General features: G+C 42.3%; 1 protein-coding gene across 1 annotated transcript in view; it reads left to right on the top strand.

Moving 5' to 3' along the window:
* Positions 1 to 7340, top strand: part of GRIK1 (glutamate ionotropic receptor kainate type subunit 1) — a 209684-nt gene extending 202344 nt beyond the window's left edge. The window contains exon 17 of the mRNA XM_040422093.1: positions 7185 to 7340. Within this exon, the coding sequence (XP_040278027.1) occupies positions 7185 to 7340 (156 nt within the window). The remainder of the gene's footprint in view (positions 1 to 7184) is intronic.
* Positions 7341 to 16900: the final 9560 nt, after the last annotated feature.

Genomic DNA, 16900 nt, shown 5'->3' with positions numbered 1-16900 from the left:
TAAATCTTACATCTGTACTGTGCTGATATAATGCTTTCAATGACGACTTCTGGCTTCCGATACTTGATAGATTACGAGACGGTTTACAGACATTTAAATAATCTCAGCCACTGTTTCTATCATCATAGTAATGATAACATATGAACGCGCTGATCTTTTTGGGGGTAGTGACCTCACCACTTGACATTTCATTTTTCCTGCCGTGGCCTCTACAAGTGTAATATACTATTACAGATGTAGCAAATGTTATCATTGCCAATGTGGTGCGCTACACTGATAGCAATTAGCGTAGTGCACCAGACTGCCGATGGGGTGCACTACGCTGATAGCAATCAGTGTAGCACCCCATTCATAGCCTTGATATTAGTACAGTGTAAAGCACCATGACGTTCATCATGTAGTGTGCCTGCAGTAATGATAATGTTTTCTACATCTGTACATGTGACCATTCAAATGAATGTCCATTAAAGTAATACATGCAAAACACCTTTCAGAGAAGACATTGTAAAGGGTTTGTGCTCTAAGTGTTATGAAACAGAGATCCAAAAGAATGCAGAAGACACCATCAGGGACCACCATCAGCAAACTCAAAATCTGCTTCCTATCTTCCTTCACCATTACGGTTAGTAGATTCAAGGCTACACCTAGGTGTTCACCAGAGCCTGCTGCAAGACAGGTGGGAATTGGCTGCTAGGGACCCAGGTTACATCTGCATAGTAAAGGGGCAGAAAAAAGGTGTGAGCTCATAAGTAGCAGGCCTATGAGATGCTAAGGAGTAGCAGGAGAGAAGTACAAGCCAGAGTCAAAGCCAGAAGAGACAGTAGGGGCCATATCAGTAGACAAGGAGTTAATCCAGAAGCAAACCACAGAGTATATGCCAGGAAGGTCAGTAGAATCTAATAAGTAGACAGGGGGTTAATCCAGAAAAAAGCCAAGGTCAGTACACAGGAAGGTCCAACAGGAATGCAAAGCTGACTGGACACAGAGCCAGGAATCAAAATCACAGGCAAATGCAACAGTCAGTGCCAGACGTAATACCCCTCCCTGGCTCTCGGATTCAACACCGAGCCAGAAATATGATTGGCTCTGCATCCAGGCTTACAGATAGGTTGACCAGCCTGGGCTTGGCTGGTAGACATAGTAACCGTTCTAGAACACCTGTGCCCTGGATCATAGCTAGGTAAGTTCCTGACACTTAAAAGATGTGCTGCCAGATGGTGCCTCTGTAAGAGCTTCATATTGACTTCCAGGGGAGCCACCTATAGGTGACACTTGAGAGACAGTTTTTTCTTTCTGGAGGAGAGCTACTTGGCATATGTACTCAGAGAGTATTGCACTAAAGATTCCCTACCAGCTGTATCTGCACAAGGAGATTTAGTATCTTCCAAGAGGCTATATACAGAAAGCTGCACAACATTGACTTACCACATGCCTAGCAAGGAGAATCTAGCAGACCTCAAAATTAAGATCCTTCATTCAACCATGAACCACTTCAGCTTTGCTCAGGCTCCTGAGAAGGGTTGAAACGATGTAGGACGTATCTAGTGACAACCCATTAGTTTCTTCTGGTTGAATAACCAATAGTGGAGATATCCTTTAAATATTTTCTACATATTTTCACTTATTTTGACTTTTTATTTTGATGACTTGGGCTCTGGTCTGTGAAACTTTACCGCTATGCATAATAATAGAGAAGAACAAAAGCAGCACATTCTGTAAAATCAGCTAATTGGAGATAAAATTAACAAAGTCCTCATCACAATCCCTGCTGCGATCACAGGAAAAGGCGATGATTCCGAGGAAAGTTCAAGCTATTGTTTTTTTTTCTCCTTATTATTAGCAGAGCAAGAATCTGTGATAAAAATAAGAATTAATTTTGTTGGCTCTGGAGACTGTGAGCTTGGGGCGCCTACATTGTAAATTATTATACAATGACATGGTGCACAATGCTAAATTCTGATTTGTCAAAGAAAAAAAAAAATCATTAATCTCCTAACACAGCAACGTCCTGTTAGTATTCAAAGTCCAACAGCGTTGGATCTTTAAAGTGAAATAAATATAAAACTCCAATTAAATCCACGTAGAGGGTGTCCTTCCTTACTTTTCCTTTCTTGGCTGGACATATTCCTAGACGTGTGGCATGAAATGACCAGTTTGAAAAAAATATAATTTAGAGGTACTCTATCTGGAGATGTATATGCAATATTTGTCTCTTTGTAGCCACCTAGTGGTTACGATGTGAACTGCGCTCTGCCAAGCATTTTTTATTAGCATGTCCTTCTAAGATATTGAATTTGTATAGTGATTTATTGGAGTCCTTAAGAAATTTTATGGAAAGTTAAGGGTGGGCACATCTATAAACAGGTCTTCATCAATGACTAGCAGCCAGCTTAATCATCTTGGATTTAAAGGGGTTTTCCAAGACTTTTTTTTACTGATGATCTGTCCTCTGGATATGTCATCAGCATCTGATAAGTCGGGGTCAAACACCCAGGACCCCCTCCGATCATCTGTTTGAGAAGGCAACAGCTTTTATCGGTCACATGGCCTAGGCACAGCTCCGCTCCCTTGAAGTGAATGATCAGAATCATATGGAAGTATGCACTCATAAACTTCTCCAGGTACCATATTATACCATGCGTGAGGTCTTTTTCAAAGAGACAAATTAGAGCTCCATATAGAGCTATTTATTGAGGAATGATTGAGGAGAATTAAGGGTTTTACCTTCCAAAATAATATTTTGAAGGGTTTTGTTTCATTCCTTGATTGAATTTACAATTTGGGCTCTGTTCACATTAGAACCATGGTTTCCATTTATATATAACTGGCTTTCTATGGGGGATATGTAACATGTATGGAGGAATTGTGTCCATCAGAGTGGCTCTCCAGTGTGGCTCATAGAAGATTGTGCCAAACAAGGGATCTCCATATATGCCATCCTAACAAGGTTGGCATTAGGCATTTGTTTCCATTGCTGGACATTTCCTATGTTATTGCATGGGGAGAACACACACCTGCAGGACACACATCTTCAGATGAACTGCTGTTCTGGGAGGAAAAACTCACCACCATGTTGGGGGCCCATTTTGATATGAGAACCCCTCTTTGCTACAAGATGTACAGGAAGTGCAGAATTATTAGGCAAGTTGTATTTTTGAGGATTCATTTTATTATTGAACAACAACCATGTTCTCAATGAACCCAAAAAACTCCTTAATATCAAAGCTGAATATTTTTGGAAGTAGTTTTTAGTTTGTTTTTAGTTTTAGCTATTTTAAGGGGATATCTGTGTGTGCAGGTGACTATTACTGTGCATAATTATTAGGCAACTTAACAAAAAACTAATATATACCCATTTCAATTATTTATTTTTACCAGTGAAACCAATATAACATCTCAACATTCACAAATATACATTTCTGACATTCAAAAACAAAACAAAAACAAATCAGTGACCAATATAGCCACCTTTCTTTGCAAGGACACTCAAAAGCCTGCCATCCATGGATTCTGTCAGTGTTTTGATCTGTTCACCATCAACATTGCGTGCAGCAGCAACCACAGCCTCCCAGACACTGTTCAGGGGGGTGTACTGTTTTCCCTCCTTGTAAATCTCACATTTGATGATGGACCACAGGTTCTCAATGGGGTTCAGATCAGGTGAACAAGGAGGCCATGTCATTAGATTTTCTTCTTTTATACCCTTTCTTGCCAGCCACGCTGTGGAGTACTTGGACGCGTGTGATGGAGCATTGTCCTGCATGAAAATCATGTTTTTCTTGAAGGATGCAGACTTCTTCCTGTACCACTGCTTGAAGAAGGTGTCTTCCAGAAACTGGCAGTAGGACTGGGAGTTGAGCTTGACTCCATCCTCAACCCGAAAAGGCCCCACAAGCTCATCTTTGATGATACCAGCCCAAACCAGTACTCCACCTCCACCTTGCTGGCGTCTGAGTCGGACTGGAGCTCTCTGCCCTTTACCAATCCAGCCACGGGCCCATCCATCTGGCCCATCAAGACTCACTCTCATTTCATCAGTCCATAAAACCTTAGAAAAATCAGTCTTGACGTTTCAGCTTGTGTGTCTTGTTCAGTGGTGGTCGTCTTTCAGCCTTTCTTACCTTGGCCATGTCTCTGAGTATTGCACACCTTGTGCTTTTGGGCACTCCAGTGATGTTGCAGCTCTGAAATATGGCCAAACTGGTGGCAAGTGGCATCTTGGCAGCTGCACGCTTGACTTTTCTCAGTTCATGGGCAGTTATTTTGCGCCTTGGTTTTTCCACACGCTTCTTGCGACCCTGTTGACTATTTTGAATGAAACACTTGATTGTTCGATGATCACGCTTCAGAAGCTTTGCAATTTTAAGAGTGCTGCATCCCTCTGCAAGATATCTCACTATTTTTGACTTTTCTGAGCCTGTCAAGTCCTTCTTTTGACCCATTTTGCCAAAGGAAAGGAAGTTGCCTAATAATTATGCACACCTAATATAGGGTGTTGATGTCATTAGACCACACCCTTTCTCATTACAGAGATGCACATCACCTAATATGCTTAATTGGTAGTAGGCTTTCGAGCCTATACAGCTTGGAGTAAGACAACATGCATAAAGAGGATGATGTGGTCAAAATACTCATTTGCCTAATAATTCTGCACGCAGTGTATACCGTGCCACTGACCTGAAAATCAAGCAAAGAAATCTTTTGGGCATCATATCCTGAAGTGTCACTATCTTTTCAAAAAATGTTTGATATGTCAAAGAGACATATCAAAAGTTTTGATCAGTGAGGGTCTGAGACCCCTACTGATCTCCAGAACGAGGGGAGAGAAGCATGCACATAAGGCACTCTTTCTCCTTGCTGCTGAGGACGAAATCGATACAGGTCAAAGAATAGTTCTAGAGGCAATTGTACTAGAGATCAGTGAGGGTCTCAGTGCTTAGATCCCCTCTAATTAAAACATAGGACATATCAACAGTTTGATGCATGTGACAGACAGTGGTCCACAACTCTTGAAAATGTTTTATCAGAACCATGATAAATAAGTCACGTCTTGCCTTGCACACCATGTACACTGGGTGCACTGCCTCAGTCTGTTTTCATGCATATGGTACAGACATATGTGCCATTGTGAAAGACTTAATTATGACATTTCCCACCATTGACTGTTTTTATACATCAGCCCCCTCGTTGTATAACTAAGATTCCCGCCATTCATTGATCCATTCTTATGTAAATAGCCGTTTAACAAGCCGTGTTGCCTGTAATCACCCCGTGTATATCGCGGTGCCAGATACCTTTTCACAACGCGTCTCTTTGGGCATTGTATTATTTGTGATATTGATTTACTTGGCAGGGTAACATTCGTAGCGCCTGTTCTCCTGTGAAGAAAAATGCTGACATTGAGCCAGCTCAAATACCAAACGACCCATTTACCCGCAGCCGCAAATGGTCAGAGCTGATGTTTTGCCTTTCACAAGTAATTGATTATTCCACACCTGATCTGCTCCCATTTCTTCTCATCCGCTGTCATATTCAGATGAATAGTTCAGTGTATTAATGCTGCATCCTTCTTCTTCGAGCTCACTTCTTCATTAAACGATGTCCTGCCGCAACGGACAGATTGCAGTCTCACCTCCGAAATGTATTTCATTTTGCAAAGCATTTTCCAAAAAAACTCATCAGAAATATATGGGCCGCATATAGGCGATTAGTACATCCCATTGCCAACTCTCCAGGAGGCTCTCAGACACAGGGGAAACCTTCCAGACTCCTAGAAGAGCTGGCATATCTCCTAGGTGCCGTGGAATCCTCCCAAACCCCCCAGAGATTAGCTCCTATATGTATGTGGCATCTGGGCTGGGTCATCAGACATTAGATACCTGGTGGCCAAATGCAGAGTAATATGGCACAAAAAGAGCATGGGGCTGAACTAAGAGAGGCATGGCTTGGTGAAAGGGTTATGTCTAGCCATCAAAAACCTACATGCACTGCACACATGAAGCCAGGAAGTTGGCACGTGTGGTGTAAAATTAAGGTCACCATGTTGGGAACCAAGTTTGCCCATCCTTGCCCATTAACAAGAGCACATTTCTTTGATAATACATGAAACATTCTCCACGTAGCTACATCCAGTGACGGTTGGGAGGCAGGTGATTATGGACACATTTTCCTGGGGCCCCTTTATTGTCCTACTAGTGGTCTTGGATAAATCTGCCTAAACCTTTCGGAATTCTAGGCCACACGTGTTTTTTGAAAAAAAAAATGTCACTGCTATCAAATCAATATGGTGATAGTCGAGTCAACAGATTACCCAAATATGACAAGTGGAAAATTGTTTCGCCAATGGGCACATTTACTATTTTGGACCCATATTTTTCTTGTAAAAAGTAATGGAGGTCGAAAAGGGATTTACGTTACAGTATTTCAGCCTCAATGGGACTAGTCATAAGGTAAGCATGAGTACCAGCTGCCTTGGAAATGGGTAACACGTAAAGTATGCTTATATGTACCATGTTAAATACATCCCCAAGAGCCATTTGTTGCCTTAGGGACCCCTGTCCATATCACAACTATTTTAAGAAAATTAAATTTTGTGACCCACCAGACAGGCACCCTCTGAGTACTAGAACTGCTGACCATTTTGCAAAAAGGAGTTGTTACCATATGGTCAGATCAGACATATCAAGATGGGCATATTGCATTCAGTTTGTCCTTACCAGCAGCCTATAATGAAGTAGGGATCCCAGTCTATTTACAGTTTTGACTCACATTAGTGATCCATGGTAGTGGAGTTCTAAAAATGACTCTTCTGACACAGGTCAATGACATACAACAAAGAGTGGCACGCAACATAGAGCACCAAGCGAGAGAGGCTTCATAGGGAACACCCTCTGAGCTCTGAACTTGCAGGTTCACCAGCAGACATGTTAGAGTAATGTGGCCTTAAAGAACCAAAATTGCAGTGAAAGTAAAGGTCTTCAGATACATATAAAAAACTTTTGATAAAGGTTCACATGTCCTTTAACAGAAAGACAGGGTGACTATAAATGAAGCCAAAAACTGCACATTTCATCTATTTAGGTGAATAGTTTTTTGCTTTGCTTTTTCCCAAATGACACAAAAAGATAAAATCTATGATTGAGCTAAACTGCTAAAAGCTGATAACATGTTGTTTTCCTCACCAGTGTCTTTCTTTCAACGCCATAATGGAAGAACTTGGAATATCGCTAAAACATCCGAAAAGGCTAAAAAAGAAGTCAAAGGCCAAGGGGAGATCGTCATTCACCAGTATGCTGACCTGTCACCAGAGGCGGATAATCAGAAAAGAGACAATGGCGTAGAAACTGAATGCCACTTTAAGATATGGCTGGGACTGTCCCGAGAATTTTTTTAAAGAATTCTGTCTCCTTTTTTTAAATTCTTTACATGATTTTTATAACAACATCTAGGATCTACTCAACGTGGAGAATGTGGGATCAAACAAAGGGCTCTCGTTACATGAGACTAGCGAGAATCTGTATGATGCATCTCCTGACTATTCCACCCCCCCCCCCCCCCCCCCCCCCCCAATGTACAAATGACCTGTGTGCTTTCTAAATAAAACACATTTGGGTTTTTTCACTTTTCTGTCTGTAATGTGCCTTGAAATGTTAATTGGGATGTAAAAGTTTGCAAAAACATGTCTACTTTGTTCTAGAAACAGTGCCACACCTATCCATCATTGGGTATAGCAGCTCAACTTTGGAGGAAAGCAGCCATATTTTTCTAATTCTGTAGAACCACTACCATGAGTTGTAATGTATGGACTATATTTGAAACCCAAATTACAGGACAAGCCCATCGCGACTCTATCTAGGGACATCCAAAAAATTGTCATAAATGCCTTTTTTTAAATATTTTTTATGAAGCTCACCCATATTGAGGTCCATTTCGGGCAAAAAATTTAACTTTTGGTAAGTAACAGACCATTCCCCCAAAATATATAAAAATGGCAGGAAAAGTCCTCAAGTCATCCTCTTGTAACAATGTTAAAAATTCCAATTTCTGTATGCAAAGAAAAATTCTACCTTGTATTTACTGTAGATTTTTTTTATTATACACTGCCTGTCCAAAAAAAAAGTCGCCACCAAAAAAAAATGGTCACACACTCTAATATTTTGTTGGACCACCTTTAACTTTGATTACGGCACGCATTCGCTGTGGAATTGTTTCGATAAGCTTCTGCAATGTCACAAGATTTATTTCCATCCAGTGTTGCATTACTTTTTCACCAAGATCTTGCATTGATGATGGTAGAGTCTGATCGCTGAGCAAAGCCTTCTCCAGCATATCCCAAAGATTCTCAATGGGGTTAAGGTCTGGACTCTGTGGTGGCCAATCCATGTGTGAAAATGATGTCTCATGCTCCCTGAACCACTCTTTCACAATTTGAGCCCGATGAATCCTGGCATTGTCATCTTAGAATATGCCTGTGCCATCAGGGAAGAAAATAATCCATTGATGGAATAACCTGGTCATTCAGTATGTTCAGGTAGTCAGCTGACCTCATTCTTGGAGTATATACTGTTGAGTAACCTAGATCTGACCAACTGCAGCAACATAGCACTGCCCCCACAGGCTTGTACAGTGCCTCTCTTCTTACCCTGATGCTCCCATCACTCTGGAACAGGGTAAATCTTGACTCAGACCACATGACCTTCTTCCATTGCTCCATTGTGTCCAATCTTTATGCTCCCTAGCAAATTGAAGCCTTTTTTTCTGGTTTGCTTCACTGATTAGTGGTTTTCTTTCGGCTATACAGCTGTTCAGTCCCAATCCCTTGAGTTCCCTTCGCATTGTGCGTGTGGAAAGGCTCTTACTTTCACTATTAAACATAGCCCTGAGTTCTACTGTTTTTCTTCGATTTGATTTCACCAAACGTTTAAGTGATCACCGATCACGATAATTCAGGATTTTTTTCCTGCCTTGTTTCTTCCTCGAATACGATGGGTCCCCACTATCCTTCCAGTTTTTAATAATACGCTGGACAGTTCTTAACCCAATTTTAGTAGTTTCTGCAATCTCCTTAGATGTTTTCTCTGCTTGATGCATGCCAATGATTTGACCCTTCTCAAACAGACTAACATCTTTTCCACGACCACGAGATGTGTCTTTCGACATGGTTGTTTAAGAAATGAGAAGCAACTCATTGCACCAGTTAGGGTTAAATAACTTGTTGCCAGCTGAAAGATAATCGCCCATGCAGTAATTATCCAATAGGAGGCTCATAACTATTTATTTGCTTAGTTAAATCCAGGTGGCGACTTTTTTTTGGACAGGCAGTGTATAAGTCCTTGAGGTTTTCCATTCAGATGTTATATTTGTTTCTCATCAGTCCTGGTGGTAACCAATATGGCCACCATAAGAGCTCTCACAAGAGCCTTGATATACAGTGAAACCATGAGAGCTCTTTGATAAACCAGTGATGGCAGTAAAGCCAACCATATTGGTTCTCAAAGAATAACTAAAAAATGTCTGAATCCAAATTTGACAGCAAGATGAAAACAAGATGGAAATATTTGCTGAAATTCAAAAAATCTTGCCGGTATTAGGATATGTTAGTTAAATCACAACATAAAGTTATATAGTTGTAATAGTAGCATCATGGATATGTATATTTCCTTAAGGTCTTATTCACCAATCAACCATAACAATAAAACCACTTTCCTAATATTGTTTAGGTCTCCCTTGTGGCACCAAAACATCACTGACCTTTCAAGACATGGACTCCATAAGAGCTCTCAAGGTGTCATTTGGAACACTAGCAGAGAACCAGTCACCATGAATGTACAATTTAAGCTACAAGCAGCATGTTATAGAGCAGGAGGAGCTGAGCAGATTGATATATAGTTTTATGGGAAGAGATTCAGTAATACTTGTAATTTATACATTTTAATCCCTCCTCATTCTGGGCTTTGAAGTCCAGGAGGCGGTCCTATCAGTGATTGACAGCCTTCCCTCTATGATTGTGTATACAGAGATAGCTGTCAATCATTGATAGGACCGCCTCCTTGACTTCAATGAATGAGCAGGAATTCAAGTCAATGAAATAGAAGTTTTACTTCCACCATAAACTATACATAAATCTGCTCAGCTCCTCCTGCTATATAACACGATGCCTGCAGCTCAAGCACCATGTGCAACGTGGCAGGTTACTTTTGTATTTTGTAAGTTGAGAGGTGTGGCCTCCAAGGCTTGTTTTTCAGCACATTATTACTATTATTATTACTACTGTAATTTAGTTACTTATATAATGCTGACATATTCTGCATTGCTTTACATACGCATTATCATCACCCCACAGATTCTCAATTGGGAATTTGTTGACCAATTCAACATGTCAGGTTCCTCAAAGCATTCCTGAATAATTTTCACGGTGCCCTGCTGAAAGACGGCACAGCCATTAGGGAATACTGTGGCCATAAAGGGAGGCACTTTCCTATACAAAGCTTAGGCACATGAATACCAAGATCCAAGATTTCCCAGAAGAGCATATTCTCTTCCTTTAGCCAGTCCTGGTCCCATCTTTCTCCCATATGCACCCGGCCATCCACATGAAGTAAAGGAAAATGTGATTCATCCAACCAGGCTTCCTTCTTCCATATTTGCATTGTCCAGTTCTGAAGCTCATGTGCGTGGACAGGGGTCAGCATGGGCACTCTGACCAGTCTGCAGCTACCCAGACCCATGCACAGTGATGTGCTGTGTGTCCTGTCATCTTCGTGTTATGGTAGGGAACCCCTCACAAGACCTGTTATTTTTTAGATGCTCTGACCCTGTCATCTAGCCATCACAATTTGACCCTCATCAAAATTGTTCAGATTCCTGCCAATTTTTCCTTACATATCAACTTCAAGAACTCAACTTTGATATAGCCCACCCCCAACATGCAATTATCATGAGATAATATTATTCACATCATATGTTACTGGTTTTTATGTCATGACTGATCAGTGTATCCTTATATTTTTAATTCTGGCTGCCTGGAGCCACCACCAGGGGGACCTCATGAGCTTACTATGGACTATATACACTGAATCCAATAATAAAGCAGCAATAATGTTGTTGTTTTTTGGTATGGGATCTACGTTTTGTACAGGCACACTGAAACAAAACCTATGATGGGAAATGTTCCCACAACTGTGTTGAAGGTAGTAAGAGACCAGTGGACTAACATCAAGGTGTACTGTCCCCTGCCAGATCTATTTGGCTACCACAGCAGAATTTTATAATACAACTATGGTGGCCAATTTAAAAAAAAAAAAAAATGACAACAGGTAGTGCAGTCATGAGGAATATCCTTTGCCTAGTACAGATATGCTGAAATGGTGCTCGATCACCCGCTCCCTACAAAGTCTGACATGTGTGCTGCACTCTCTCTATACTTATACACTGCCTTGTGAGTGCTTTCCTCCCTATCTACAATCTGATACAGTTCATCTTGTGTGATGGGCACTTGCTGATCATTTCCCACCTCTCCACTTTAAGATCTACTGTTTACAACCTCCTCCCCCTCCCTGCTGCTATCAAGCACAGAGCAAAGACAGCCAACTGAGCCAAGAGCTGTGCACTGCTGGATTAATCAGCAGCTAGTTCAAGACACTACAGCAAAATATTAGGAAATTATTAATGCTTATTTCGCAATAGCGAGAAGGTGCTAATTGCCTTTAAATCTTACTTTATGTGTGTTTGAGCTCAACAGTTCTAAGTAGACATGCAGATTTCTGTTGATCCTGAAAAGTCACGAAATCAGCAACTTATCTGTTCTTCTTTTAATGACAAAGTGGAAATACTGATCTGCCCAGATGTGTGGTCACTGTTTGAATAGGCAATCAGCCAACACATTCACCCGCGGATACAAAATGTAACGAGAACACAGAAATAATGAGTCTGGAAGGAAAGAAACAAACAGAATAAATAGTACGTACTGTCATTTATACAAAGAGACATAATGACTCAAAGGCAGATGCCAAGAAATCCATTATTCAGCAATATAATAATGTAACCAGTGCATACAGACATATAAAAGTATTAAAAAAAAAAAAATAGACAAACAAAAATACTATAAATTGTTAAGATTTGTGTAATGTAGCATTGGGAACAATTGGATTATTTTATTTTATTTTTTTTCATTTGTATTTTTCGTTTTTATTTTGTTCTGTGGAAGTCTTAGTGATACTTTATGCTTTTTGTACAAAGTAGACCATATTTTTGGAAAAGGAATTTCTGGCATACCCACCACTTAGTATAAATTTATGGTGGGTTGCTATGGCGCTTTAAACTCACACCACTACATGCTTGCAGTACAAATTTAAAGGGGTTCTCTGCTTTGAACAATCCCTACTTGTTAGAAGGATTCTTTGACAATAAGCTGATTACAAAGTGTCTCTCTACTGGGACCGCCAGCAATCAGCCATTATCTCTGGAGAAACCTGGCAATCAGTGTAGACATTTCCTACAGCACCCCAACTGGGGAAATGAAGCATTACACCACTGTCCATTCACATCAGTGGGTTTTCTATAAAGGACAGGATCCCCCCAGAGCAAGAGACAATTATTGTAGGCAGCTCCACAAGGGCCAAGGGATGAGGATCCTGAACAGAGGACCCTTCTCTATTAAAGAGGCCGTCCCATGATTAAATATTACATTTCTTCATTAGACCAAGCAAAAGTCAACAATTTTTTAAATAATTTAGGAAGTGTGCTCCAGTTTGTAGAGATTACTGTTACATGATTGTTATGTTACCTCCTGGTGTTCTCTTTATTCCCACACAAAACGTCCACTTAAAGTATCCAGTGTGCTAATCATTCCTCCACCTGCATTCAACAGAATTGAGATGATGGTAGCTACTGAGCATGTGTGACCACTGGAACTGGACACATTAGGTGGAAGTTCTGCAAAGTAATTAAAAGAACACCAGGGGGCGTTATAACGGTATGTAACAGAAGTAGAATATTGATGAACTATTCTCGAGATAGGTCATCAATATCTAATTGGTGGGGGTCCCACTCCCGGCACCCCATCATGTGTTTGAAGTGGTCGCCTACAGCCTCCTCACAGCTTACCAAGCACAGCGCCGTAAATTGCATAGTAGCTATGATTTGTCTTGCAGCTCAGCCCCATTCTTTTGAATGGGACTGAGCTACTCCTAAGCCATGTGTAACGGTCACGTACACACACACACAGGGGGGAGGATAGTGACCACTGCGCTCCACCCTCACCCCTGGCCCTGCCTACTTGCCTCATGAGTCCTGATGACAGGGGACAACTGGACAGCAGTCCCTAACTTAGTATACGTGCGGGAAGGACAGACAAGTCAAGTAACGGATAGTGAACGGACCGGGTCAAAACCAAGAGGACAACGCAGTACAGAGGGATAAGCAAAGAAAGGTCAGGAGAAGCCGGGGTCATAAATACCAGGAGAGTCGAGAAGTACCAAAGGAGTCCGCAAAGAATAGTCAGGTGGAAGCCGAGGTCAATATACCAGGAAGGATGCGCAGTACAGAAGGAGCAGGCAAAGGATCGTCAGGGAACAGGATCAGGTAAATTCACAGGTATCCAACAACTGCCAGGAACCTAAATTAACAGGCAACCTGTGGCCAGCAGGCTGCCTGTATTTATAGTGGGGAGTGAGGGTCTTGTGACGTGGCCAGCGTCACATGACCGACAGACCGACCAGTCGAGCACCGAGTGATCAGCTCGGCGCTCAAGGCAGACCTAGGAGCAGGGAGCCTCCCAGCTAGCAAAGCCGTCCTGGGAACGAGGTCAAACACAGATCCTCGCTCCCGAAGCTAAGCAGCAGGTCTGCGGCTGATGGGAGACCGAGTGTGCCTTCGGCACCCCGTTACACCATGTGACCGATAAAAATGATGTCACAAGGTCTAGGACGAGGTCTGAGCACTTGCGGATCGCTGTGGGCTCTTCGTACATCTGATTAGCGAGGGACGGAGGGAGTTGGACCCCCACTAATCATATATTGATGACCTATCCTAAGGATAGGCCATCAATATCAAAATCCCAGAGAACCAGTAAAGTGTATTTTCTGCATGTAGGGGATCGGTCTAAACTGACTTTGTATAACATCTGACATTGTATAGTGGCTGTGCTTGGTATTGCAGCCAAGGTCCATTCACTTGAATGGGACTGAGCTGCACATAGGCCTTGTGACCGATCAGCAGTGATCAATGGATTGCCGCATGCCAGAGTTGTCAAACCCTTTTAAGCTGGCTGTTCTAGTGATCAGTACTAGAGTCTGACCAGGGGCAGACAGAAGTGGTTTTCCCTGCTTCTCAATCCTCCAATGTCATATAAGCAAAAAATACATGCTATGGCTACAGGATCAAATCTGTCAATCATCTGCGGGGAGCTCATTGGATCAGAATTCCGTCGCTCTGGTCCTGCTGGAGCTTGCCACCAGAGATTTTTTATTTATTGACTGAACAAAAATAAGTAAGTGACCCTGTGTTTGAGTCAGGGTCTCTGTCACTAGTTTTTGCTTCCTTCCGATGGCAGATTCCGTTTAATTAGCAGAGTATTATTCATTTTTCATAAATTGGCTCGGGTATATTTCTTCTATCTCATTTATTGTTTGTGTGTGTCGTTAAAAGATATTAAAAGTATCCACTATAACAGTGACATCTACAGCACCCCACCACCATAACAGTGACCTCTACAGCCCCCCACCCCTTAACACTGACCACCCCACAGTGCCCCATCTCCTTAAAATAGGACCATCACAGCAGCCCACCCCCTTAACTTTGACCTTCACAGCAACCTGCCCCTTTAACAGGGAGTTTCACTACACCCCACCCCAGGGGTGTACATAAAAATCACTGGGCCCCATAGCAGGAATCTAAATTGGGCCCCCATTCCCCTTTTATAGCCCCTCCCTTTGTTCCATGAACTATTCTTGCTGCTGCGTTTTAGAATTTATGCCATCAGGGCCGGATTGGGATTACAAAACAGCCCTGGCACACAAAAGAGGTATAATAGATGCAGTGTGTACAGATGTATATTATATACAGCAGTGTACAGTTATGTGAGGTACGGGGTATAATATATGCAGTGTATACAGTATATACAGTAGTGTAATATGTGAGGTACGAGGTATAATAGATGCAGTGTGTACAGATGTATAGTATATACAGCAGTGTATTGACACCTCGTACCTCACATATCAGTACACCGCTGTATATACTATATATCTGTACACACTGCATCTATTATACCTCATACCTCACATATATAGTATATACAGCAGTGTACTGATATCTGTACACACAGCATCTATTATACCTTGTACCTCACATATCAGTGCACTGCGGTATATACTATATATCTGTACATATTGCATGTATAATACTGTTTAATATATGCAGTGTGTGTGTATGTGTGTGTGTATATATATATATATATACACACACAGAGCAGTGTATTGATGTGAGACATAGAAGGTATAATACTGTAGATGCAGTGTGTACAGATATATGTGGTCAGTTATACATTATGGTCACTGTGTGTGTGAGGTACATGAGGTAGTGGTAACTGTCTGAAGTATTATACATGAGTAAGCAATGAGTAAAAACAGGGCATGGAGGGGGGTAAATGATGAAAAGTGGAGGACCTCCTCTTACCTCTCCATTCCTGTCTGTATGGATCAATGCAGAGCTGCTTGTGAACTTCTAATACTTGCTGTTAGGGGTTGAAGGACCTGTGATGATGTCATCACAGGTCCTGGCAGATATACCTTTGAAACCTAGGAACTACACCATTTTTGGTGCAGTTCCTTTGCTAGATTCTGCAGGACCTGTGATGTTGAAGATGATGTCATCACAGGTCCTGGCAGATGCACTGTTCTAACCTGGGAACTACACTTTACACTGTGCAGTTCAGTTACAGGACCTGTGATGACATCATCAAAGGCCCTTTAGCTTTAGAAAGATAAACAGGAGCAATTAGGGGGCGGGGCCTCTCCTCCACTTCGGGCCCCTCTTTTTCCATAGCAGCTGCGTGGTCTGCCTATATGGTAGGTACGCCACTGCCCCACCCTCCCCCTTGACAGTGACCTCCATAAGGGGTCGCCCCCTTAACAGTGACCTCTAGAGCACCCGCACCTTAACACTGACCATAGGTTACAGTCCCCTTAACTGACCTCCACTGTTCCCGGCCCCCTTAACAGAGACCTCCACAGCAACTGCCCCTTTAACAGTGACTGCCACAGTACCCTGCCCCCTTGACAGTGACCTCCACTGTACCCCGATCCCTTAACAGTGACCTCACAGTAACCCGCTGCCTTAACAGTGACCTCACAGTACACCGCTGCCCCTTTAATAGTGGCCTTCACAGTCCCCACCTCCCTTAACAGTGACCTTCACAGTGCCTGCCCCTTTAACAGTGACCTCCACAGTGGCCTGCCCCCTTAACAATAACATCCACAGCACCCTCCCCTTTAGCAGTGACCTCCACAGCGGCCACCTCTTTATTTGTGACCTCCACAGTACCCCGTCTCCTTAACCGTGATTTCCACAATAACCCTCCCCCTTAACAGTGACCTCCACAGAGCTCCGTTCCCTTAAAAGGTTTTCTCCACAACACCCCACCCCCTTAACAGTGACCTTTACAGAACCCTGCCCCTTAACACTAACCTCCATAGCGGACCATCCCGTTACCTGTGATCTCCATCGATGCCTGCCCCCTTAAGGCTGCTTTCACACTCGCGTTTTGTGCAGATCCGTCATGGACGGATCCGTTCAGATAATACAACCATCTGCATCTGTTCAGAACGGATCCATTTGTATTATCTTTAACACAGCCAAGACGGATCAGTCTTGAACACAATTGAAAGTCAATGGAGGACAGAGC

The sequence above is a fragment of the Bufo bufo genome, chromosome 3, assembly GCF_905171765.1.
Source record: "Bufo bufo chromosome 3, aBufBuf1.1, whole genome shotgun sequence".
NCBI classification, from domain to species: domain Eukaryota; kingdom Metazoa; phylum Chordata; class Amphibia; order Anura; family Bufonidae; genus Bufo; species Bufo bufo.
This window is presented reverse-complemented; position numbering and strand designations above follow the sequence as displayed.